At 35.7% G+C, this 27,805-nt stretch overlaps 3 protein-coding genes across 8 annotated transcripts in view; 1 reads left to right on the top strand and 2 right to left on the bottom strand.

The window, feature by feature from the left end:
* Positions 1-532: 532 nt before the first annotated feature.
* Positions 533-1,576, bottom strand: LOC110377705 (protein OSCP1). The gene is made up of 2 exons (XM_021336687.3): positions 1,465-1,576; positions 533-1,347 (listed from the first exon to the last, which is right to left on the bottom strand). Exons 1-2 carry the CDS (start codon positions 1,574-1,576, stop codon positions 533-535), a joined length of 927 nt encoding a protein of 308 aa, XP_021192362.3.
* Positions 1,577-1,626: 50 nt separating this feature from the next.
* Positions 1,627-8,622, top strand: LOC110377704 (SET and MYND domain-containing protein 4). Of its 2 annotated transcripts, XM_021336685.3 has the most exons (3): positions 1,627-3,074; positions 3,320-3,436; positions 3,835-8,622. In XM_021336685.3, the coding sequence occupies exons 1-3, from the start codon at positions 1,627-1,629 to the stop codon at positions 4,280-4,282; spliced, it is 2,013 nt and encodes a 670-aa protein (XP_021192360.2). In that variant the 3' UTR covers positions 4,283-8,622. The 2 variants fall into 2 exon arrangements, with proteins under 2 accessions (XP_021192360.2, XP_021192361.2); XM_021336686.3 differs by lacking the exon at positions 3,320-3,436.
* Positions 8,623-9,287: 665 nt separating this feature from the next.
* The window catches only part of LOC110377706 (protein 5NUC), a 54,252-nt gene continuing 35,734 nt past the window's right edge, over positions 9,288-27,805 (bottom strand). Inside the window, exons 2-4 of one of the 5 annotated variants that reach the window (XM_049850558.2) lie at positions 25,125-25,330; positions 24,519-24,672; positions 9,288-11,080 (exon numbers count right to left, since the gene is read on the bottom strand). In XM_049850558.2, the coding sequence (XP_049706515.2) occupies positions 9,632-11,080; positions 24,519-24,672; positions 25,125-25,330 (1,809 nt within the window). In that variant the 3' untranslated portion in view covers positions 9,288-9,631. Of the gene's footprint in view, positions 11,081-11,318; positions 13,726-13,978; positions 15,545-16,251; positions 17,981-20,899; positions 22,522-24,518; positions 24,673-25,124; positions 25,331-27,805 lie in introns of those variants that run through there. The other 4 variants (XM_049850571.2, XM_049850568.2, XM_049850563.2 and 1 more) reach the window with 4 other exon arrangements.

Genomic DNA, 27,805 nt, shown 5'->3' with positions numbered 1-27,805 from the left:
GTATTTTAATAAATAGCCCGCAGGTAGGGAGCACCTCCACCAGTCGCACCCCCGCCCGCCACCCAGTTGCAGTACATATCTCTATTATGGTTTGTCTATTATGTAAGTACTCAGTTTAAAAACGCTGACAAAAATATATTTGTAAAAAATCGGGTCAAGTTTACCAGATTCTACCTACGGTACCTACGCTTTCACCCTAGTCCCGTGGAAACTATTTTCCAAACCTGGGTAAAATATGGCCTATGTTAGCCGCGGATAGTGTAACTTGGCTAAAGCTTCCGGTTCAGTTTCCTATTACGGTCTAATTAAAGGAGGGGGGAGGTGCAGGGGTAGCTCACGGTGGGTGATGCACGGGGAGGTGACACTGACCAAGGGGGGGGAGAAAGGAGGGATGAGCTGCTGCGTGCAAAGATGAAAGATGAATCGATAAATTACAGTGTTGCCAATTTATACAATCGATTACCCATTTTATGGGGAAACCATATTGCACAAACTTTCACAGTTGTATTTAATATTTTTTAAGCTGAAGCTTTTAAATTGAATCTCCCGTTGCTCCCAACATATCTAGTAGATCTTCTTGTGGAGATTTAGGAATGTCAGGAATAAAAGTGAGATCACTATTTTTTATTTTAACACTTGTGTCTATTGTTTCAAACTGCATATCTCTAGCAATTTCCAAAGTCTTACTTTTTGAACTTGCACCTCCAAATTCAATAGGCAATTGTAATTCAATTTTATTTTTAGAATGAACTTTTTCTATTGATGCCAAAAGACAATTAATTTCGTTTGTATCAGCACATCGGCTTTCAAATTCATCGATTGGATTTTTTCTGTTATCATACTTGTAAATATTTTCACCTAAATTATTCAAAATGTTTGTGCCTATCGTGGAAGGTAAATTAAAAGTACCATCTTTTCTTTGCAGTCCCAATCTCATGAGGACCGAAATTTTTGCATGGTACTCTGAAAACCAAAGAATCAGAGTACTGTTTAGACACTTAAAATCGTCATCGCTAAATTGCTGTGATAAGTTTTCAAATCTTCTCATGGTTTGCTCAATAATACATTTAGGGTAAAATTCTGGCATTAGCATGGCTACACTTCTCAGATGACGGCGGGTGATGTCGAAAATATTTTGATTCGTCGCTACAGACAATTGCCATTTGAAAATCATAGTCATCAGGTCCCATAACTTGCTCATGGAATAGTCGTCTAGTTTCATGATTGAAGTGGCGGATATGTCTTGAAGCAGTTGTTTTATAAGTGTGTGAGTGGCGACCGGCTGCGGTATAAATAACTCGTCTAATAGTTTAGGATGAAACAACACAGTTGCTACATCGGTGAGTACTGCAATAAATACAAGAATTTCATTCAAATTACTTGTTTCTCACAAAAAGAATACCAAATATTGATTTTCCACTCATTTCACTTGCAATTTAATTTTATTGAAAAGCTTCAACTTACCTCTTTCAGATTTATCCAGTGTGATATTCTGAGCTTTCAGTCTCTGCTCAATCACGAAGACCATCTCACATCCTAAATTAATAACAATAAAGGGAGTCGCGAAGTGTGACATTTCCACAGTACTGCTTTCACTCAGACCTTTAAAACACTAAAATAATCAATATGTATCCACTTGATAACCTCAACATGAGTATTGATCGAGTTTACCAACGTATTTTGGAGGAACTAAGAGCAGACAGAAGAATAAATGATATTTCCAGTGATCTGCTAACTCTCACAGACAATGTCCAACGAGTATTCTATGTGTATGATATCTTAACAAAATACAAGGTCATTCCACTTATACTCAAAGAAGACAAATGTGAATTTTCGTCTGGCTATTACCGTAACCTTGGCAACGGTATGTATCAACGAGCCGACCTATTCTCAGCATGGCAATACTATAACTTGGCATTAATGTATGCACCTCTAACATCTACAACATACAGTTTAGCCATAGCTAACCGATCAGCAGTACTTGCTGCTATGAAGGAATATGAGGCTTGCATAGAAGATATTAACATGGTCTTCACTCTCAGATACCCTCCTACAATTAGGGATAAACTATTGAAAAGAATGAAACAGTGCGAAGAAGGTATAAAGGAAAGGGAACCACCCGAAGTATGTGAGGAGGACGAAGCTCTTGCAGAAGAGGTATTGACATTAAAAGCTCAGGATAAGCATGAGAAATATTTAGATGCTAGCAAGAAACTAAAAGTGGTGTATACTTCAGACATGGGTAGACATGTAGTTGCAGCGGAGGATATAGATGTTGGTGAAGTTATTGTTCAAGAGGATCCATATGTGAGGGTGTTGTTGAAGTCACAGTGTACTATCTGCTGTGCTCATTGTTTCTCCAGGAAATTTAATCTATACCCGTGTCCATATTGCTGTGTGACCCTGTACTGCAGCAGAGCATGTGTCACCGAGGCCTGGGACCAGTATCATTCCTATGAATGTGCACTAATTGCAAGCCTGCTCAAGGGAAAATTCACTAAATTAGAATTGCTTGCTTTGAGGATCACCATAAGAGCTAGAACTGAGCATGAGACCTGGAATCAAGTGTTCACTTCCATTGCAGCTGCAAGCGCAAAGACTAAACGTGAAAATAAGGGATGTAAGCGTGTAGGAGACAAATGGGTATACTCCTCAAAATATTATTCAGCAATTCACACACTCTCTACAAATATTGAGAAAAGAGATGTATCTGATATTTTCCAAAAGGCTGTCAGTGCTGCAATACTTATGCACTATTTAGCTGTGGCTAATTTTGTGAAAACTGATGATCTAGTTTTAAGAGAAAGAATTAAGTGCTTCACTGCTGATTCTTTGATGCGGCACCTCATGACTGCTCCAACAAATATGCATGGCATTACTACTAATGTTGAAAATGAAGATGGCAACTATGTAGATGAATATAACATAGGATGTGGAGCATATGCATTCCTGAGTCTGCTGAATCATTCATGTGCACCAAATGTGGTGAGGTACACTAAGCTGGGGACTGCACAAACAAGTTTAATTGCAATTCGTCCTATTTTAAAAGGAATGCAAGTTTTCGATAATTACGGGTCAGTATTAAAACTCTTTTGTAAATCAATTTTTTTATTTGTAATTTCAAAGCTTTCAGCATATTTCTAGCCTCGTGGTTCAATCAAATTGTTCTAGAAATATTTTTGGTTGAACTATGCGGATTCCAGGTTGCATGACTGCATGATCTCTCTACTAACATAATGCATGTCTCTACTGTTTATTAATGAATATATAAAGTATGAAGACAATGCCTATTAACACGTGCCTGTGTAATTAACACTAGGTACTTCGAGGTGGTGCGCGATAAGGCGAAGGTGGCGTCCAAGCTGATCAGCAAGTGCGAGGCGAGCGAAGGGGGCGTCAGCGCCGCGCTGGCGGCTTGCGGACGCTCCAATATAAAGTAGACATATTTTTGGAAACATCTAAAATTATCTAGAATGGTCTACAATTATCTAGAATGCCCTAAAATTATCTAGAATGGTCTAAAATTATCTAGAATGATCAGAAGGATCCACAATGGTCTAAAATTATCAAGAATGATGAATTATCTAAAATAGTTTTGAATTATCTATGCTCGTTTATTTAACGCACGCTAGTTCAGCAAACTAATAGTCACAGCAATACAGAAAGTGTACAGTGTACACCTGCACAATGCTAAAAGCTAACTAAACGCTTAGAAGCAAAGACATAATGTTTTCAATTATAACCAATCATACCTCCACATAACACAGATTAATATTCTATGAACAAACCTATTTTAAATAACAGATGTTTTAATATGTTCTTTAACTTTTTCAGAGCGCATCATGCAGTACATACCAAGGAGGAACGGCAAGCCATTCTCAAGTCTCAGTACAAGTTCACCTGCATCTGCGAGGCTTGCACCGAAGACTGGCCACTGTACCAGGGCTTGGATGTCCTGAAAGATCTACCCGATGGCATCATAAGTAAGAGAGATGAGTTTTTAAATGGTAATGTAATTGAGGCTCTGCAGAAAGCTGAGAAGGATCGAGCGCTGAAATTGTATCAGCCGCTGTGTGAGTTAGCTACGGCTTTAGAGCCTTATATGCCGTGCAAGGAGGCGGCTGAATGTCAGGAGGCACTCAAGCAATGTCTGGCCATCTTGACAGGAGTTGTTCATCATGGGTTAAGCAACTTCATTCAGTGGGAGTTGCCCTGCCCCAGAACTTCTCCATCGGCTACCTCTCGCTTCTACACCGGTCAAGGCGCACAATACCTTGCCTAATTTTTTTTGTTTACCTCGTTATAATTTTGATAAAACGTTATGGCTTAGCGTTAGTTGGTTTCTAAGCTATGCGATTTGAGTATTTCTTTAGGGTTTTTGAAGTTTTATTTACTGTTTCGGTGAGATTTGTATTTGATACTACATTTTTGTGGCTGCTTTTGCTTCTTGTTTTTTTTTTTCAATTTGCACAAATAAGTATTACAAAAAAATACTTTATGTATGTACCTATTTTCGTATCTACATAATAGTTACTATACCTACCTATATTCTACTATTTCTATTAGTAGGTAAACCTATATTTGACTTAGACACATGTTTCTAGTCCACATTAGTATTTTAGAATAAGTTAAGAATGTACGTTTTGAGTACTTTTGAGTATATTTATTTGAACCATGAAAGAAATTGATGAAACTATTTAACAAGGTTCTTGACTGGTAAAAAAGATATCTATGTATAACAAAAAATACATCTGGATGAAAATTATTTTAAAATCTCCAGTTAAAAGTTATTTAGCATTATTTACATTAATTTAAATTTATATAGTGTTAATTATTGTTATGTGCTGACTGCATTCGCGATCTCAACTGCCAAAGCTGCTGCAAATGTTAAATTAACTTAAAAAGAAAAAATAGTAACATTTTGAATTCAGTTTTTTTTATAATTTTTCGTTATACATAACTGACAGATGGGAATGAATTTAAATTTCATTAAGAATAGAGTACAATAAAAACCTATCATAAAGTTGGTAGTTCCAAAACTACAAAGAGACTTTTTTATGTAATGGTATGGAAGATTTTGCAACAATAAATCAGTAAAATAAATGACATAGACCATCCTACACGGCGGCCATTTTGGAAAATCGATTGCAACGCCATCTGTTGTCAGTTGAGTTCACGAATGAAATTGGATCTTATAAAGATGAAGTACAGTCCACCAATTTAGTTAGAAGTTATATTCGTTTATGTTTTCAATTAGATTTTATGCAAATTATAATTATTTCTAAGTAGAGTACCTATTTTGAGCTAAGTTTATCGACATGACTATCTTATAGTGGTAGTTTGTAGCCTGTTTTAGGTTAAGATAAGTAGCTGTTCGATTTTTTGACATTACTTACCGTAGATAACCTTCTCGAAGAATAATAATATGTAGTATTTGAATCTGTTCGATAAAAAGTAATAGTCTGAGTAGGTACATATCTGATCAATATATACTCTTTCGTACATACTCTTTCGAATGATATAATCACAGATGTCGTTTGACTTTCGCATCAGATATAAAATACTTTATTCTACTTACCACAACGACGTAAAAATAGTTTGTGAATGATTATTGTCATTTAATTATCTCTAGTAGTATAGCATTTTCTAAGAATGTACTAACGTTTGGATGTCTTATTATTGGCATCTGAAAAATTGACTTTAAGCTTTTGGCACTAAAGTCTCTTTTAAAGTGAAATTATTGGTATTATGTATTCAGTCGTAAGAACTTTGTATAGTTGTTTTCTCACTAAAGCGAGTGAGGCTTACTTGTGTGTGTGTCAATGTACATGCACATTGTCTTTGTATGAGCGCTCAGGGGCCCGATTCTCCTAAGTTAATAATTTCAAAATTGAATAGAAATCGAATCGCAATATGATCGCAATAGCAGTTTTAACCATATCGGGCATTCTGCTTCTAATATAAGACCAATCGTATTCCAACGACATTCGATTGGTTTGCTATTGGTCTGCTATTTTGGTGATTTTAGTCTATACGGTAGTTTGCTCTACAATCATATTGCAATCGTAAATTATTTGCAGACAAAATGATTCATGATATTGAACGACAGAAAGGGATAAAAACGTTTATTTCACAGAAAAAATAGCGGAATGCCACATACGCTTCAATCGTAATCGAGTCGTATTGGATCGCAGTCGAATGTGAATCGTATGTTGCTTAAGTAAAATTAGGAGAATCGGGCCACAGTAGTGGCCGAGCCGCTAAGACAATGTGCATGTTCAATTACACACACTAGTAAGACATCTAAGTAGATGTGTGTGTTAATAGTGTTTATAATACTAACAAACTTTATGTCATATGTTTGGAATGAAGGTTTGTTCTCTAAAAAGGGTATTTCGTGTGATATGATATGGTCTGACAGTTAGGTAGAAATTTAAAAAATAATTGGCTTATAGGTAGACCCACACCCTAATTATGTAATATCAACAAAAGTATACATTTACAATATGAATTTCAATATTCGCACAAACACATTGTAATATGTAATTAGGGTGTTGATGTAAATTTTTGAAAATTGAAACAATTTAGAATGAGGCTATTCAAGGGCAGAGGTACTTAGGCAGTTTCTGACTGAAAATAACTTACCTTTCATTGTTTAACATGTTCTGAATTGAAAAAGCGAATATTTGCTGTATTTTTGGCACCTTAGGGTGCGTTTTGTTAGACCAAACGAACATATAAGGTGGAATAGAGCATTATATCTTACCATTTTTCTCCTATTAAATTTATTTTTTATAAATTCCTATGTTTTCCTTGAAAAGAAATCACTTTTGTGTTGTATTTCCTAAATAAAGATGATCTGCAAACCGTGCTCTACTTAGCCAGAAGCAAAGCCTAAATGGTGCCTAAATTTTGTAACGAAGTAAGAGACATCGTAGATGATATTGGTGCTTATTGTAGAAGGAATAAGAGTGAGTGTTGCTTAGCAGGCGCTCTTGCCATAGCTACGTATGGTGGTATTGAAAGACGGACAGAATGGAAGCATTGTGATCGTGGACTGGTATTATTTTATGTTAAATATCAGGAATTAAAGTAAATTAACCACATAGTATTTCAATGTTTTAATATTGTATGACATACACAGCAGAATTATTGATAGTAGTCATGGAGAACAAAATGACTAGCAGAGGTGTCATAATGTAAAATTTTCTAAAAAGTAGCGCCCCAAAACGCGGATGCTCGTGGCATGGAGAATGTTACAAGCTCCGCCATTACACGCCTTCCATGTATGGGTTCCATCCCTTTGTTTCCTTTTGTTTTCAAAATAAAATCACCAATCAATCACGAACAATATTTGACAATTGGTTATGATCTGACAAGGAACCCGAACGTCTCGGTAGTTCTAGTACCTAACAGATCACGCCTACCTTACATTCAAATCAAATCAAATCAAATCAAATCTCTTTATTCTCAGGCTGCATAGGCCCATAAATATATACCTTAAAGACTAACATACATAATATATTATACACACATTGTTAGTATATAAAAAACTTAAATCTATGTTAGTAACACTTCACTACGCACTATGTCACTCCGTGCGGTTCTGTGGCACTTGTCCGCGGAAGCGACGGAACACCACGCCCTGTGGCCAGAAGTTCTCGTCCAACACGAGGTGCAGGAAACACGTCGGCACTCGCACCACAAACGCCTTGAAGTTGGCGTTATGGCGCGACTCCAGCAGCTGCACTCTCGCACAAGAAGGCGCTTGACCTACCTTCCTTGTGGCATCTCCGCTGTTTCCTTCCTCCGTGGTAGAAGTAAACATGTTTATCTTTATAACTGATGTCTACGATATAACATAGTCTTTTGAAATCTGTATGTATGTCTGTTTATGATATTGTCGTATTTAGATTAGGAATAAGGACATTTGGAGCAGCCAGTATTTTAAGCTGTTCCTATAGAATATAATTGTCTATTGTTAGAGTTATTTGACTACTTCTTCTTAACTTGTATTCCTGAGCGTATCTCTGTGAATTTCATTCCCTGTTTTTTATTTTTTACAAGCAGTGGAAAGTTTAAGAACTAAATATTCGGATTTAATGGTAATGAAGAAATAACCAAATAACTAATAATTACTACGAATTATATGTCGCTCATTCATATAAAGTAATTAGTATTTTGACTTTATGTCTATGTGTTACACAAAAGTTCTTGATATATTTGAGTATTTTTATTAAGGTTTTCCCACACTGAAGTTATAGACAGATGAGATTTTAAAACTACTTGAATACTCGAGAAATAATCTAAACTAAGTTTTCCAAGATCTAAGCTTTTATCGTTTTTACGGTCGATTTAAGTATACGTCATTTTGTCTATTTATGATAAGGATAGTCTGGTAGCGGCACAATCAAAATTTCCTACGCTACCGCCACTCTATAAGAGTAAATTCTATTTAATTTCAGTGTGAGAGTAGCTTTATTATCAAAATCTTCTACAAGTATTTTCTATAACCCCATTGGTCTAATACTGATCTATTTGTATTACTGGTTATATTATAGGGAACGAATCCCCTTTATTTTCTATGTAACTTACTTCACTGAATAAATGTGTGGAAAATAATCATCATTTTTAATTCCTCCAAATAACCCAAAATGCGATTTCAATGGCATGTTGTTTCAACCAGTTTCAACGTAAAATAAAAGAGATTTTTAAGAAGAAATGTTTAATATTAAATAAAACACGTTGGCCCACACTAAACTTTGTCATGCTTAGCGTTAAAATGCTGTAAAGCTTACATGCACAAAAATAGTTATCTGCAAACAAATTCTAACTCGGCTCAGGAATTGAACCCTAGACTCAAACCACAACAACCATCTACTGAGCTACCGTCAAATAATTACGTAAGAGAAATGCGTCATAAATAATATAACATAATAATAAATAACACAAATTAAATAATTAAAACATATAACAACATGAAAGTCGACATATTTGATATGCTTGTACTTGTAAGAGGTAGTATCATATGTGTCATGCATACAAATAATAAATAAAATTGTAATCACCCAATCAACTAATACTAAAACATAATTAAGCTACGTGCTTTCTATATTTGTAATTAACCGTAACTAGACTTACTTTTAAATAAAATTGACAATTATTTAACTGTTCTTACTTAAAAATTTGTGAGGACAGACATACGTGATTACAGCATGACATTCTACGTATAAGTTGCGACATAAAAAACGGATATGGGACATTTTCGTTCTGTGTTTTATAGTGTATATACTTTTTGTTGGGCCCAACACTAGTTTGGATAAATTGTACTTCATTACATACATAACAAACAACATTTTTGTATCAGAAAAAAATCGTAGATATTCTATCACCCCATCGCATGTGTTAATGTTAAGTCTAGTTTATCACGGTTTCTACAACATATTTAAATACCATTTCACTACTTAATCTTATTTCTAAACAGGTAGGTATATCGATTAGTCTACGTCTTTATATTCTGGAAAATATAGATAAACACTGGATACAATACAAATTATACTATGGAATACTAAAATTGGTCTATCACCCATAAAATACTACATACTAATATTGAATTAAATTCATACTAACTTTACATAGATTCTAGTGAGTATTTCAATAAAAATAACATCGTAAGTACATAATACATGTTCAGACTATAGTTAACTGCTACTGCATTTGAAGGCATCCTCCTTCGTTCAATTTTTACGTCGGAAACCTTAACTTTATCTTCATTGAGTATTTTAATTCGACCGTCTAAGTGCGTGTCCACGGGACTGTACTTTTTCATATAGTACAACACACTGTCTAGCTCGTTGTAAAGAAGTGTTTCTCTAGGAAGATTTGTGAACATACTGTATCCGTCCCCACCGTCGGCTAGAAAAGTAGGCATCATCATTTGATACTCATAGTCATCTTTTACATCCTGCAACTTATAAAATCCACATTTTGAACATACTGCTCTCGCTTTGACGACACGGGACCCTACTGGCTTTTCTAAGTCATAAGCAACCTCCATTCCGGAAAACTGTTGAAATTGTCCCGTACTGTCTATAGTCCGCCATGTTGACACAGAATGTTCGAGACTCTGCTTGAGTGTTATCCCATTCATTGTAACGATAACCAATGTGTCTGAAAATGGTAATACGCTTATCCAGTCGCCTCTAGTGACGGTGAAGGGCGTGCCCTCATGAAATATTGATGTTCGTATCCGGCCTCCCTGCACTATTGCTATATTCACGTCGGGGTACTCTTTGTGATGTTCTTCCCTCGTATAGTTTAGCATAGCATCAGCGATTAAGTCGCCTAAATTGCATTCTCTTAACCGGCAGCCAGTCCCATTCAGCGAAACTAACGAAGTGCCGACGGGCTCATTGTTTATGCGATCCATGTCTTTACGGTATTTATTAACTGTGGTTAACAGTTCAGGATCTCTTGGTACTTCCTGATTCAACAGTAAAGGGGTACCTTCGCATTTTATAATTTCGCCAGCTGAGTCGAACAGTAAATGCAGTTTACCCAAATATTTAGTGTAAGCGTAAGCTTGTACGACTCTAACAATTCTACCATCTGCTTGTTTTACTTCTGTAGGGTAGGGTCCCTCAGGGACTTCAGGTGTTTCCGAGGTACTAGCAGCGTTCCAAAGGAATGTATTTGAATGACCTCCGATTACTAAGTCAATGTCTTCTACTTCTCTCGCTATATCTAAGTCTGTTATAAATCCGGAATGACCTAAGGCTATTAGAATGTTAACGTTTTGTTGTTTCAGTTTTTTCACTTCTCTTCGTATGGCTGGAATCTCATCTTCATATTCAACGTCATTTTTGGGGGCTAACTCTTTGGTCTGTGGCGTTAGATAACCTATGATGCCAATTTTAACGTGATCTTTGACTATTACGACGGATTTGTATAAGTTTTTTAAATCCTTTAGTTGAGGTACTTTGTCTAGAATGAGATTAGCGGCCACAACAGGGGCGCTCAAGTTTCTAATGAATGGAACTACTCCATCAACTGCTTCGTCGAACTCGTGGTTGCCAAGTGACTGCAACGAAAACTTTGTGTTACGTAACTTTTTGCAGTAGGACTATCAATAGGTACTTAGGTATTCTTTCATTCTATTAGGATTAACCGCCACCTCTCTTTCTTCTATTACGACTGGGATTTATTGCAACTCTTCTTGTCCAATTGACAAAAACATTACCTATTTATATAGGGGAAACTTGATACCCACCTAAAGTCGTTTTAAATCTTAGCTAGGGGAACAAAATAAAATCACAAAAAACATGCAAAATATATTTATTTCTTTAAAAGTTCTGTATAAAATTCTTTGGTAGATTTAGGTCATTCCCACAAGCTTTTTGGTTAGGTAAGTACATATGTATATCTATTCATCGAGGAATAGTTTTTGCATCTCAGTTTACAAGCGTTTAAATAGTAAGTACTTCATTAAATATATCTATCATTAATGAACACGAAAAAGTCTCCAGAAATACCAGGTTAATTGTGTTAGAAAGATTAGTAAGTTAGTATGTGACAAAAGATTAAGACTTTGAACAAAAAGTAGGTACTCATAAAAAAAATTAAGTAAGCTTAGAGAATACCAATCCTTTTAGATACATGTAAGGATGAAAAAGATCACGCTTCTTGACAGTCGCGAAAAAGAGAAGAGTCTTAATTAATACAAAACAATATTGAAATTCGAAGGGAAAAATAAAGAGATTCTTTTAGAATCACAGTCTTGGACTATATAAACTACCAACGATTGCAAAGTGACTAATATACTTTAGTTTTCATAGAATTACAACAAATTGCAACAAATATAGACATCATTTTACAAACAATATAACGAAATACATATATTATTACAAAACAAATATAATTAATTAAATAAAACCCGTAATAAAATTACCCGAAAAATATGTACCCGTAATAAAATTATCCTACATAATGTTTTACCCCGTGGTTTTGCCTACGTAATTCATAATACATAGGTTTACTTACAACTATTGAGTATTAAATCATAGGTCTTAAATTACCCGTTGTTTCATGAAACCAAGTAAAAAATGATGATCGTACATACTATTATCATAATCTCACTGGAACACAAAATTTTACTCTTATAGATTGTGGTTTACTTAATCATCGGAATAAAAATGCTTTCCTTGAAAAACTGGTCAAATTACAGCAGTGTGAAGAAGGCCTTAATCATATTACCTACATAAATTCAACACATCAATTACATGATTAACCTACCCAGCTAGTTATTATATTAATCATAAAATCCTAAAATGAATTCAAAACATATTGTAAAATCTATTCGAATGTTTTGTATTTTTTCTACATTGATATAATTTATTGTTTTACCTGTGAATTCTCTACCTCTTTGGCCTTATCTGTATTATGTAGATTAATTCGACGTTCCACTATCTTATAAATGGGACTGTACTTCTTTGAATATTCCACCGCACAGTGTAATTCATTGTAAGGGAGTACAGTTTTAGGGAGATTTGCAAAAATCTTATAACCATCATTTTGATTGGCAATGAAGGCAGGCATAATGACTTTGTATTCATCGTCATCATTTATGACCCGCATTGCGTGTCCACAATTAGAACACACGGCTTTAGCTTGAACAACGCGACTACCCACAGGTCTTGCCAAGTCATAGTCGACTTCAATTCCAGAAACTTGTAGGAACTTTCCCTTTTTTTCACTCCATTCAGACACTGAGTGTTCCAGAGCTTCTTTGAGCACTGTTCCGTTCATGGTGAGTATATGCAGTGTGCCAGTATACGGTAGGACGTTCAACCAGTCGCCTAGGGTTATGTTAAATGGGAAGCCTCCTTCTTGGTAAATTGGCGATCGAATGTCTCCGCCTTGCACGATTGCTATATCCACGTCATGATGTTCCTCCCGGGTATAATTTAATATGACGTCAGCGACAAAATTACCTAAATTGCATTCGCTAAACCGACACATGCTTTGTTCCAAGTTAACTGATGTGTTACCAACAACTACTTTAATCAGCTTGTTCATTTCGTCTGAATGTGCTTCAAGCATGTGGACAAGGTCATCATCTTCTGGAATGTCTTTATTTAACAATATGGGAGCGCCATCGCAGTGAGTAATTTCACCATTTGAGTCAAAAACTAAATGCAATCTCCCCAAATATTTGTTGTTACAGTAAGCTTGTACAACTCTTACTTTTCTACCATTGGCTTGTACTTTTACTGTGGGGTAGTCTCCTCCAACCGTTTCAGGGACCTCCGAAATATTTTTTTTGTTCGATAAGAAAGTGTGAGTATGCCCTCCGACTACTATATCTAAGCCTTCAACCGATTCGGCAATCTCTATGTCCCTTTCATATCCGGAATGACCCAAAGCTATTACAATGTTAACATTTTGTTCTTTGAGTTTCTGTACCTCTCTCCTTAGGGCTACTATTTCGTCTTCATACTCAACGTCGTTTCCAGGAGCGAGAGTTTTTGTCTCTGGCGTCAAATATCCAATAATACCAATTTTAACCTTATCTATCTCTATTATTATTGATTTTTTTAAGTTTTTAAGGTTCTGCAGAGATGGTACTTTGTCTAAAACGAGGTTGGCTGCCAAAACAGGTGCGGTCAAGTTTTGGATAAATGGCACTACTCCTTCCACATATTGGTCGAACTCGTGGTTGCCCAGTGACTGAAAGTAACAGTTAGTGTTAATTAGTGTTAGTATATACTTGTTATTAATAAACACATACACAAAAGACATAAGAAGTTTTTAGTTCTGGTTAGGACACAAAATTATAAAGCATTGCTACTTCTACATAGATTAAAATATGTTAGTAAAATAGTGTGGAGCCACGTGTAAAATATTAGTTACATTGAAAACCCGTAACCTTGAAAAGAAGATTTTTTAGGAAATTAGCAGTGGAAAATAAAATAATCATATCTATTATGTAGAAGTTTATTTCACAAAAAATAAAACAAATTTAGGACACATTGTAGTCAGTCATTTAGTAAATAATACTTAGCACATCGATAAACTAGAGATTTAAAAAAAGTTTCAGTCGTTATTAATACGGTAAACATTAATTTCTACTCAATTTGTACTAAAATACTGGATCAGCTTAAAGTAAAAGTAAAGAAACAAAAGCAATTATAATTGTTAATAAAGATATTTTTGCGATAGATGACGAACTGTTTCCGTTTTCATGCACAAAAGTAATTCGCCCTTCGATTTGTGGGTAAACTATATTTTGGCGGGAAACATAGTATTCTGTACATTGCAATTCATTATAATTTAAAATATCCCTTGGCAATCCCAGGAACATCGCGAATCCGTCCCCGCCATTTGCCAAGAATCCGGGCATCAACACTTTATAAATGTCTTTCTCTTGTATTTTTGAAAACCTAGGTACATCACACGCCCAACATCTCGCTTCAGCTTGGACAACTCTGGATCCCACTGGCTTGTTTAAGTTGTATGTAACTTTAATACCAGAGTACTGTAGAAATCCCCCGAGTCCCATAACGTTGTTAATGCCAGCAACTGAATGTTCAAGAGCTTGTAGAAGGACGCTGCCATTGAGCGTAACTGCCACTAAGTCGCCTTCGAAAGGCATTACTTCTAGTAAATCACCTTTAGTTATGTTCATTGGCATTTTGGCATGCGCTATCGTTGATCGAATACCACATCCACCGAGGACAGCGATTGGCGCATCTGTCCAGTGCTCACCGGTATGGTCTGAAGCATACCTGTATACCATGGCGTCGGCGATCATGTTACCCAAGTTACATTCATCCTGATGGCATCTATCATTATCTAAAATTACAGATGTATGCCCCAATACTGTCTCAGTTATATTGAGGATACTTTGACGGTATTTGTTTACAATTTGTAAGACATCTTTGTCTTGCGGTATACTTTTATCTAAAAGTATGGGAGCCCCATCTGCTGTTATGATTTCACCGTTTGAATCAAATACTAAGTGCAGTTTGCCCAAGTATTTTGTATAAGCATATGCTTGAACAACTAGAACGGTTCTTCCAGATGCTTGTTTAACGTAAGTAGGATAGTAACCTGCAGCGCGCTCTGAATCAGGACTTGTTCCATTCCAGAGGAACGTGTTTGTGTGCCCACCAATAACTACATCAATACCGTCTATTGCTTCAGCTATCATCTTGTCCTTCTCGTACCCAGAATGTCCAACAGCAAAAATAATTTTTATCCCTTGCGCTTGGAGTTTCTTCACTTCTGTATTGAGGGCTTCAATTTCTTCAAAGTATTCTACATCATTTGGTTTAGCTAATACTTTAGTATCAGGAGTTAGATAACCAACTACACCTACTTTGTGACCGGCAACATCAAGTATAATAGATTTTTTAAGGTTTGGTTCTCTTGCAAGTTCTGGCACTTTCTTAAGATTAAGATTAGCACATAAAACTGGACATTTCAAATTTTCTATGAAGGGAGTGAGCCCGCTGACTCCATTGTCAAATTCGTGATTTCCGAGAGACTGAAACAAAAAAGTGAAATGTAGCAAGAATTCAACTTTATTATGATTAACACGTATTAACGTGTAACTTAATTATAAGTAACTGAAATATTTAAAAGTAAACCACAGATGTACCCAAATAAAAAATAGTTCCATTTGTTAGGGTCAGTTTACGCCTGCGTAATAAGCTGCCGCTTGTTTTTCCGGTCACTCTTTGTTTGAATATGCCAACGTCAGAATTCAATAGGGATAGATACAGTATATATCTACATAGAAAGGTACAGTCGAGTTTCAAAGCGAAAATTCACCGCTCGCGAATCCATTGAAAGTTTGCAACAGGGGTCAGTTAGTATGTATCATAGAGAACGGCGTATGTACGTAGTGCAATATCATTCAATCATCGTGATTACTTTGTTCGGACATATTTTGTGTCGGCGCTCAATTGCAGTTTTATTGATTGGTCGGTGCGGTGTATTACTATAGGTAACTAGGTAGTACATAGTACTCATGTACAGGCTATGTACTGTCTGTTAACGATTTTTGTTACGCGTCCGCGAACTGGCGAATTTATAAATAGCTCTCTGTTAGCTAAGCTGCGTAGATTTCAATGCACCAATATGGTTCAAACTTTGTTTCAAATGTCGTTCCAAAAAAAGGATTAGTGTCGCATTATTAACACAGTATTATGTTTAGTATTAAGGAAGGGAAGGTAAATAAATACAAATACATAATTAATACATAAGTGTTTTATATTATGTAAAAGTAAGAAAATAACAACCTCAACAAGAAAAATAATAAAGAAAACAATAGAAAATTAAGTAACTTTTAGTACTTACATTGTATATAATACTGATCTGGTAAATGCATGGCTGCAATAAGTGCAAGTTGAACATGGAATGGCTTTTAGCGTAAGTTTCTGTACAGAAGTACTATCCATAATATGTATAGAACCTATTATACTTACCCAACGGATGGCTCTTGTACTATTTAGGAAGGAAATACGGCGAACACATTTTTTAATTTCCTTAACAAAAAAATGTTACTGTAAAGTACTATCACGAAATAATTTTAAAGTATTGAAGAGAAGACAAGGGCTACCACTGCAGACAAAGATAAATTCAATGTTGCTGCTGAGCTCTTTAATTTATCTAGATTATTGATTATAATTCGACCCTCAGTAGATGGATAAACTGGACTATGTTTTTCTATGTAGTTCATAGTGCAATTCAACTCATCATAATGCAAAGGAGTTGAAGGAAGATCATCGAAAACTGAAAAACCATCACCTCCCATAGATAAAAAGGCTGGCATTAATATTTTGTACTTTCCTGTCGTATTCAGAACAGAGTATTCAGGATTGAGACATTCGCCACATCTCATGTAGACTTTCATGACTCTCTTCCCAGGAGGCTGTTGAAAATCATATTCTACCATCATTCCAGACATTTGGAGGAATTGCCCCGGAGCTCGTAACGGGTTGTACCTCCATACTGAATGTTCCAGCATCCTCCATACATCTCTCCCATTAATTGTAACTTTTACTACATTTCCATCAAAAGGCATAACACGTAACAAATCCCCTTTTGTTATATTTGCTGGTGAATTTACATGAGCAATTGAAGCTCTAACTCCGCCACCTTGTATTATTGCAGCTGGAGCATCAGTCCAACCATATCCTCTATATTCTGAAGCATACTTATATACCATAGCATCTGCTATCAGATTCCCCATGTTGCATTCTTTTAAGCGACATGATCGTCCATCTAATATCACTGACGTAGTACCAACAACTTCTTCGGTTATTATCATTATGTTTTCACGATAGCGATTCACAATTGCTAGTACTTCAGGGTCTTGTTTAATTGAATTATCAAGAAGAATAGGATTTCCGTTTGATCTGATGATTTCGCCATTAGAATCAAATAAAATGTGTAATTTACCTAGATACTTGGTGTACGCGTATGCTTGAACAGCGGGTACTAATCTACCTGACTTTTGTTTTACTAAGGTTGGATAAGGCCCTTCAGCTTTTTCAATGTCAGGTGTGGTACCATTCCATAAAAATGTGTTAGTGTGTCCACCTATAACTAAATCGATATCTTCTACTTTTTCAGCAATTTCTAAATCTTTGGTAAAGCCAGAATGACCGAGAGCTATAAGAATGTTTACTCCCATATTTTTAAGTCTGGTTGCTTCTTTTTTGATGGCTGTCACTTCTTCGATATATTCCACGTCATTTCTGATAGCCAATACTTTAGTGTCGGGTGTAAGGTAACCAATGACGCCAATCTTAGTGCCATTAATATTGAAGACGACAGAATCCATTAAGTTGCGTTCAGCTTGCAACTCTGGTTCTTTGGTAAGTATGAGGTTTGCACAGAGGATGGGACATGTAAGATTCTCAATAAACGGAGTGAGGCCAGATATTCCATTATCAAATTCATGGTTTCCCAGAGACTGAAACAAAAAAAAGATAAATGATCACTGTCTACTACTTTTGGATAATCATGCAATCTTCTTAATACATAAGAATTATATACTACATGCAATCTTCTTAATACATAAGAATTATAAACTACATGCAACGACGAACTGAAACTGGTTTAGTGCAGCAACTTACAAATGTTAGTTAGTACATTATGTTGAAGCAATTAACATGAAAATGAAACATCTTAAATTAACTAAATACCGAGATCCGTTAGAATAATTCATAAAGAAGTCATTGTTATTGTAGAATTAGATTTATTGTTTAACATGCATTTTGTTTTTAGTTTAAAATTGCCCGTATTTATACTGCGACATGCCTACAAAAATACACAGGTACTCACAAAATTCTCCGTTTTGCGTGTCTTGAAGATTTATTTGTTTGTTAAAAATATCGAAACTCGTTTATTGAACACAGAAAATACGAAGAAAACGGAAGGAAGTGGTCTAAATAATTTAGACACAATTCTTTTAAAGTGAGACCAAGGATGTTGCAAATAGAAAACAAGCAGGTTTGTTATTTGTATAATTATTAAATAAGATGTGCACATAAGTCAGTATGTATATATTGGTATAAAGGTTTCATGCTGAAAAAATGTTTGCTACTGCTAAATTATGCTAGGTATGTACTTTACATTAATTGTTCTTTTTACGTATTATGACGAGCTTGTCTTTCACCTTGGTTACTTAGTACGTTGCTTCTCCTCAGACATATTTACTTCATTACCAAGCTATGATAGTCTGAACTTCTAGTATCTTACTGAGTCGAAAAGAGTTTTCTTAAGTGTCAACCATCTCGGTATTTTCTAATATTATTCGTCCTTCCACAGCGGGATACAAAGGACTATGAGTTTTTATAAAGGCTTCTGTTGATTCAATTTGATTGATGCCAATATCAGTGATAGGCAGGTTTTCAAGCATTGTGAAACTATCTCCACCATTTGCCAAAAATGCAGGGATTAAAATGTTGTATGTTTTAGTCTTGTTTAACGCATAATATTCAGGATATAAACATTCACCACATCGCATGGCAACTTTCATCACTCTTTTGTTAGGTGGTTTGCCTATGTCATATTTAACTCTCATTCCTGATACTTGCAAAAATTTCCCGCTAGGGTCCTTCGGGTTATAACTGTGTATAGAATATTCCAACATTTTTAGTATAGTATCCCCACTTACAGTTAATTTAACTAACACTCCATCAAAAGGCATTAGTCTTATAAGGTCTCCTTTTGTGATATAGCTGGGGAATTCTACTTTATTAAAATAGGTGCATCCGTCCATCCCTGTCCTCTATAGACAGACGCATATTTATATATTATTGCATCGCTTATAAAATTTCCCATATTGCATTCTTTTAATCGACATGTTTGCCCGTCTACATATACCGAAGTATTACCAATTATGGTTTCAGTAATTGCAACCATATTTTTACTGTAAGTATTTACAATTTCTAAAACAGTTGGATCTTGTGGTATTGAGTTATTTAACAGAATAGGATTTCCATGAGAATTTATAATTTCACCATCGGAATTAAATACTACGTGTAATTTCCCGATATATTTTGTATATGCATAGGCTTGCACTACAGGGACAATTTTTCCCGAATGTTGTTCTACCATAGTCGGATATAACCCTTGGGGTTCATCCAAATCTGGTTTATGGTCGTTCCACAGAAATGTGTGTGTGTGGGCACCTATAACAATGTCTATATCTTCTACTTCTTTCGCTATTTTTACATCCATTATAAAACCTGAGTGACCAAGAGCAATTAATATGTTCACTCCATTACTTTTTAGAATTGCCGCCTGTTTCCGAATTGCAGTGACTTCATCTATGTAATCAACATAGTTTCTTTGAGCTAGGAATTTAGTATCTGGTGTTAGGTATCCTATAACACCAATTTTTGTGCCATTTTTGTCTAATACAACAGATTCCATTAAATTAGGTTCAGCCTGTAGCTCTGGTTCCTTTGTAAGTATGAGATTGGCAGCTAGAACTGGACATGTTAAGTTTCGAATGAATGGTATCAGCCCTGATACGCCGTTATCGAATTCGTGGTTTCCCAGGGACTGAAACAAAGAACGAACATATGCAGTGCATAGTGGAGGAGGTGTAGGTACTCATGCAAACATTCATAAACAAACATAACATTAATGTATTGGAAACCATATTAGTCATTCAGTATAAAACATCACTTTGGAGTGAAAATCGACTGATGTGAAAGAGATAAATTCAACAAGCCATTGTTATTCTGTACAATTTTTCATTTTAAAAAATTGATTCGTCTAAAGCGATGACTATGAGGTTATTAACATAGGGAGTTATAGTATACTATAGGATAACATACACAGTACATTATTGTAAAATAAATGCACACTTGTGTAAAATATGGTTAGTACAAAAACGACGTAATCTTCTGTGGAATAAATTGCAGCAGTTTATTACGTGATTGATTTATGGTCATGGTTCATGGCTAGTGCAACCATTTTCTATGTCTTATGTATGGGAAGTTCATTCAGAGACAGTATCGTGCATATTAGTAACAAAACATTCACAAAAGAAAGAAAGAAAGACGTTAATCGACTTACAAATGTTATTTTGTCTCCAGGAGGAACTTCTGTTATCAGGTTGGTTATTCAAATAATGACAACTAATTTGACCATGTGAAACAAATGTAATTTACAACCCAATGTAGAACATGCGAATTTCATTCCCAATTGAATAAATTAATTTTAAGAATTCTTACTCAGACTCATGCTGTCGAATATATGTACTTACAATTTATTTAAAGGCCTAGTTTTGCCTATCCAATTTAAAAAATCTTCTGTTCACTTGCTATCTTCATTAGTATTAACTGTAATATCTAGAGGTTAATCAATAAAACACAGATTTAGTTGAAAATGTTATTATAATACCACTTGATAAATAAAAATGGGATCATTCAAATATGTACACTGCATTAATATTAGGATAGTTATACATAAAATATTATGTTGTAAAATTAATTATGATGACATAACCTACTGACACACGTAGTTCATGGCTATGATTAGAACTGTTACAGTTAGTAAAAGGATGGAAGAACTGAGAGCTGACGAAGAACCGGTCTCAGCGTCAGTCTCATCATCAGCATCGGTATCAGTTTCGGCATCGGTATCAGTATTATCATCGCTATCAGTATTATCATCAGTATTATCGTCAGTATCATTGTCAGGCTCAGTAGCACCGACGTTTTGCAAAACTATGCGTCCAGCCACTTCTGGGTACAGCGGACTTCTTAATTTCACATACTCTTCCAAACAAGTCACCTCATCATAAGCCAGCTCATTTCTATAAAGCCCATTCAACATAGAGAAACCAAAGTCTCCGTTAGCCACAGCCGCGGGCATCAAAACAGTGTAAGACCTATTATCTTCAATTTCATAGTACTCTGGTACATAGCAGTTCCAGCAACGAACCACGGCGCTAACTAATCTGGAGCCAGGTGCTCGTGCTAAGTCGTAAACTGCACGAACTCCAGAAAACTGCAGAAGCTGTCCTTTGAAATCTGGCTCGTTGTAATTATAAACTGACTGTTCCAAGACTCGCCTAAGGATCGACGGAGACATGGTCACTTTCACTATGTTGCTTTCTAAAGGCAAAGTAGGCAGTAGGTCAGCCCTGGTTATATCAGCAGGTCGATTGGCTGGTGCGATCGAGCCAGCAATAGCGCCACTTTGAATTATAGTTATAGGGGCATCTGTCCATCTGTCTCCTTCATACCGCATAGCGTAGTAATAAGAAACAGCATCAGCAATCAGGTTTCCGTAGTTACATTCTTCTTTATGGCAAGTCTCACCATCCAGCACAACAGAAGTATTTCCAATGACCTCTGTGTTTCTAGACACAACATCTGAAGCATAACTGTTCAGCATTTGCACGGCTGCTGGATCTTGAGGGACCGATGAATCAAGCAGAATAGGGTCAACATTGTAGGACAAAAGTTCTCCATTTTCATCGAATTGAGCTCTAATGCTGCCAAGGTATTTATTGTAAGCTGTTGAAGGAATGACTGGTACTTGTTTACCGCTTTGCTGTGTGATAATCACAGGCTCGTGAAAATCTGTAACTGTTTGGCCAGTCATATAGTATATGTTCTTAGTACCAGTGATAACCATATCAACACCAGCGACTTCTTTCGCTATGTCCAGGTGTTTAGCGGTAGCCGAGTGACCTAAAGCGATGATAATGTTAACATTTTCAGCTTGAAGTTTTTCTACCTCTTCTGTAACTGCTAAAACTTCATCAATGTATTCAACATTGCCAAAGCTATCTAACATGCTATTTTCAGGTGTTAAGTATCCAACGACTCCAACTTTGACACCTTCGATATCAAAAATGATAGATTTTTCAATGCTAGCTTTGCCTTCAGCAGATTTTATGACGACATTGCTGGCTAGAATATTTGTTTTTAAATTTTGAAGGAACGGTGACACCTCCGAATCCTTTTCGACTTCGTTGTTTCCAAGTGACTGAAAGGATAAAGGACATGTCGGAATTAGTGTTAATTGGTCCTTTTTGGCTTTATTAATTACTTTTTTTAATTTGGAGTAGTGGAACAATTAGTATTTTGAATATATTATGAATTATTGTATTAATTTCTCGTGGTTTGATAATCATTAGAATGAAACAGAAGGGGAGATGTTAGATACAAAATCTTAACTTACTTCCATCACCAAATTCCGAAGCAGTGTTATGTTTGCTTTACACACTTGTTACACATAAGACACATACATTAACGTAAAACAACACAAATACCCGTTTTCTCAAAAGATCACCCGTACACCATAGACATCACACATGGAAAAAATATATTAATAAGTATTAAGTCAGTCGTTCATTAGTTAGTTAGTGTTAGGACACATTTTTAATCTAGGTACATTGTTGGTTTGGTTAGTCACTTGAGTTTTACTACTTATTGAAAATAATACTTACAATACTGGTTGAAACTCGTTTCTCCTTTTTTTTCGGCCTATGGGGCCAGGGTCTATAAATCTTCTTTTATTGGTTTTACAATATTTCATGTAGAATTATATCTCCTTTATAATTATATATCCTAGTAGAATTTTCAAAGCACTTCATTATTAAGAATCCTAATAGCTTTACAAGTTCATTAAGTGACATTCATTTGATGTTGGTTCTTCCAAAAGTCATGATCTAAAACTAATTTGTTTGGACAAGGTTTATAATAATATCTAGCTCGGGATTCGAACCCAGAATTGTAGTCTTCAGCAGAATTAATGCTTTCTTGACCAAAGGGTCAGTAATTGTCAATCAAAGATATACATATGTTTATGAATAGCACATTATACCTCTACATAGTTCTATGTAGATAACGGACATACAAAAACACAATACAACACATATAATGATTTAATAAATACACTGAAGCAACGAATGTGAAAGGTAACACATATAGAATGAGGTTCTTTTTGACGATTTTAACGATTTTATTTCTGCATCCAGACTTACTTATTAGATTAGATACTTATTTTGGCTCTGAGGGGCTGAATATGAAATTGATTTTACAATCGCCGCTGTTTATATGGGCAAGTTATTAAAGGCAAAAGATTTACTTTGAACTACTGAAGAAGACATACTTTGGTTTACATATAACAATTTATAATTAGCTATGTTTCAGACATAGCTATGTTTAAGAAAGATCACTCAAAAACCAGTTAATCAATTGATACAACTGGATAATTGATTCAAAACTTCATTAACGCATCAAAAGCGACGTAAAACTGACGTAAAATTAACACAGTTGACGTAAAGCGGCACAAAGAGTGACTTGTTTTGCATTTTAAATTCTGAGGGTAGTATGCAAGTTTCATTAAAAACTGTTTTCGAATTCAGTATCGGAAGCGAACTGTCATCTGACGGCCAGTATTGCGAATTTAGTCCAATATACCTGTGCTATATAAAGCTATACAGTATGTAGGACATATTAAATTTCCAGGAACTATTCGATGGTCATATTTATTCATGACTATCTCGAAAACCAATGTCCCTGTCTGTTAAGTGCGAATCGGTATTGACAGATTATGACTGCCCGTTATGTCAATTTCAGCGTATTAGAAATGTTATGGATTTGCGCAATAGATTGTTCAAAGTTTACGGTTTTCAGTATTGTATTTTGTCCTCCAGAAAGAGCTTTATGATGTGGGCAAATGTGCTGAATTAATTGCCTTGCTAATTAAACAACGCACCGATTTTGCCTTCAGACGCATTTAAACAACACTCAAGTTCTAATCACGCGAATTTTTACGCACCATTGACCTAATTTCGACGACACAACAAGCAATTGAAGCCATAAAAATAATGAGTGTCGAAACTTTGATGGAAATCAACGTTCCATGAAGCCGACGGGACGCTCACAGCACGAATAATTGACGGATGAAAAAACACGTTGATGACAGTATATAAAACTGTGGAGTTCTTTTTTTTAAAGGTTATTTTTGGTACTCACAACAGCGTCAGGTTGTAATGCGTTGACGAATTCAGCGGCGATCTTCCATTTGTAGATGGTGAACCATGCTGTACCGGTGTACGTGTCTCCGGCGTTCAGGTAAAGCACCGGAGGACCCGTGTGGTTGAGGGCCGCTGCACGTGCCTCCTTCACACTGAAATGAGAACATTGTTGATGTTAGTATTCTCCTCATCAAACGAAAGTCACTCACAATAAACACACGTTTCAATAGGTAAAAAGATTTAACTGATTAAGCATTTATTAAGACTCTTTAACTGCATTGATACGTTTATTTAAGGCTAAACATGAAATTTGTCTACTTTATGGCCATCTAAGGCTCATGGGCCTATTCAGTTTCAAGCCAGATGTAGGCATGTAACAAAGATGTCAATCCTAACTAATATTATAAATGCGAAAGTAACTCTGTCTGTCTGTCTGTTAAGCTTTCAAGTCTAAACCACTGAACAGATTTTAATAAAATTTGTTACAGAGATAGAGTTGACCTTGAAAAAGAACAAGGGATAGTTTTTATCCCGGACTTTTGAAGAGTTCTCTTGGACTTTTGAAGCTAGTTTGCTATAATCCTGACAGGTACTCGATACTTACACATGAGCGACTCTAGGGAAGCCACCGTAGCATTTGCCGGCCTCGCGATCATCGTTGGTGCAAGTTCCACTGCGTTGTGAGGACTGCTCGAAGTGTGCGTGCATATCATTGTTGTGTAGGATGAGGAGTTCGAAGGAGCCTTTAGGCTTCAGAACGTTGCCTGACGCCAGCGCCACTACGGCCAGCAATGTTGCTACTAGAAGTTTCTGAAAAATGAGAAATTTTAAGGTTAAGGCCAGGAATAAATGAAGCAATGTCTAAAGATTGTTGATGGTTCGTTTTTTTGTCATGTCCTATTTATTGTAGACTTATGTGCCTATATGTAATATCTTATAGTACATACGATTTTTATACAGTTTGTCCTAACGGAAAAGTTACCTGACTGAAGACATTTTTTATTTCTTTTGTTTCATGAATACTAATTGAGAAAATTAAACTAAAAAAGACAAACTATTATGGCGGACGGAATACACAAGATCATAACTCACGCAAAATTCATAATCAATTATTGTCCAACAGATATTGGACGTAGCATATTATAGAGAAGTTTGAAGGCCGCAATTAACTACAATTTTCAATGGTACATGTTGTGTGATTGTTATAACGTTTCAGGAATGAATACAGAAACATTTTTGTACCTTTAAACTAAATTTTCTTCACCGAGCGTGACACCTGAAGGATTTTAAGTTTAGATTTTTGGTAATTAAAAATACTGCTCGCGGATCAACCCGTGTCTCCTGGGAACAACTTCACGCTACTGGATAAAAAGTAACCCACAGCTTCCCTCGATGAATTCCTCTGGTCTTTCTGTTAAATGAGCTAGTAGACACTGAAAGCCTTTTCCAAATCCGACCAGTAATTCCTATGTTCCGAAACAAACTTAGTACCTGTTCTTTTCAGCTCTACAAATACTTCAATGTTTTTTCTAAGCATTAGGTAATTACTATAAAGTATACCTACAGAAATAAATTGCCATCCATATTGACGTAGAAGTCAATCGATTGATCTGTTTTATTGGTACGTAGGCGACTGTTTATGTCCAATTGTGTTTGTTAACTGTTCCTAGTGCGTTTTTATGCACGTTTGAATGATTTCCTGGATAACATCCTAAATGCTTTAGACTTTTAAATGCTTTAGCAAAATGTATATTTCACATATCTACTTATAATATTTGTCTAACCAACACCTTATGAGGCTCTCGTTACACGGTTGGATCAAGGTAGTCCTTGATATGGCACGTATTGTGAAGAGGTTCCAATTTTTGGGGCCCTAACCGTCGATAACCTGTGCCCGATATCGGTGGTCACCTATTTTTTATATTTAATTTTAAAATGTAATTAGTACGTTTTTAATGAATAAATAAATAGTCTGAACGATAAGGATCCGTACTACAGTGTGTTAGTTTGTTTGTGGATTAAGATTAGCGGATGGAGACGATTTCTTACTTCATTTTTGCAAAGTTGCGAGAAGGTTGCAATTTAACTTTTGGAACAAAGGTGAAACCGCAAATACTGCTAATTGTAAAATTAACGAGTGTTTTAAAATAATCAAATGTTAAGTTAGCTATTACTTGTTCCTTTTTGTTCAAGAAACCTGGTCATTTTCCTTTTTCCGAGTAGTCTCATGCGAGCAAATAGGCCGGACAAAGCACAAAGGTTGCAATCATTAGGTAAAAACAAAAACGAGGCATTTTTCGTCTGTTTGTCGGCGCGTTCTTTGAAGGAACACGGTTTTTTTAATTAGTCCTTTACAGTTTTTTTTCTCGGTTTTATATTGCATTTTTTCAAGCTGTATACGTACTAAAAATAGGAGGTTATTATGAACCTGTAATAGTAAAATTAAGATCATTGCCACCATAAATTTTTCTGTGTTTCTATCTCTGAATTGACTAGATTGATTTTGACATAACATTTCCTAACAGATATCAAATGCAACAAGGAGTAACTTAGGCTAACACTTATCCGGGTACGAATTGTAGTTGTAATTGGACGCGGGTAAAACCACGAGAAGTAGGTAGTTGCCGATAAAATTTGTTCAGCCAAATTTTCCTATCTATAATAGGACAATCACAATCCATAGTCATGTTATTTGTATATCTATACGTATGACAGACAGCTTACTATTAACGGCCATGTTAACCGATAATTACCGGACGGCTTATGTATAATTATGTATAAGTCATTCGGTAATTAATGTTGAAGCTTACCTATACATACACACACAAATGTCAGCCTCATTATACATAGGTAGGTACCTATATGTTCCTTAATTATGTCGCTTGTCTAAACATCAGTCGACAAAAGTTCGGATGCCTGGATGTTTGTTACTTGGAAGCAAGAAGATCGTTGCAGTGTAATAGCTAATCAGAATAACAAATACTTAGGTTGCTTTATGTTCAGGTGTGGATAGGAGTATCCTGGGGGAAGATGGTAAAATTGCGGGGAACAGCTAGGACTATATAATTTCTATGGTTTCACTTGCATTCCATGAGGTCTACTCCTTCATAAACCTACGCATATACATTTTGTTATGATGTTAGGATCTACACACTATCTATAGATTCAGGTCACCTAGTTATACAATATACTAAATGGGGTGAGATTCGAGGTACAACTGAACTTTATGTCCTACACATAAGGTTCATTATAGGCTTTCAGCCGTACATTTTCAGTGCGTACTAG

The sequence above is a fragment of the Helicoverpa armigera genome, chromosome 18 (assembly GCF_030705265.1).
Source record: "Helicoverpa armigera isolate CAAS_96S chromosome 18, ASM3070526v1, whole genome shotgun sequence".
In the NCBI taxonomy this organism is placed as follows: Eukaryota; Metazoa; Arthropoda; class Insecta; order Lepidoptera; family Noctuidae; genus Helicoverpa; species Helicoverpa armigera.
Note: the sequence above shows the minus strand (reverse complement) of the source record. Positions and strands in the feature narration are given on the sequence as shown.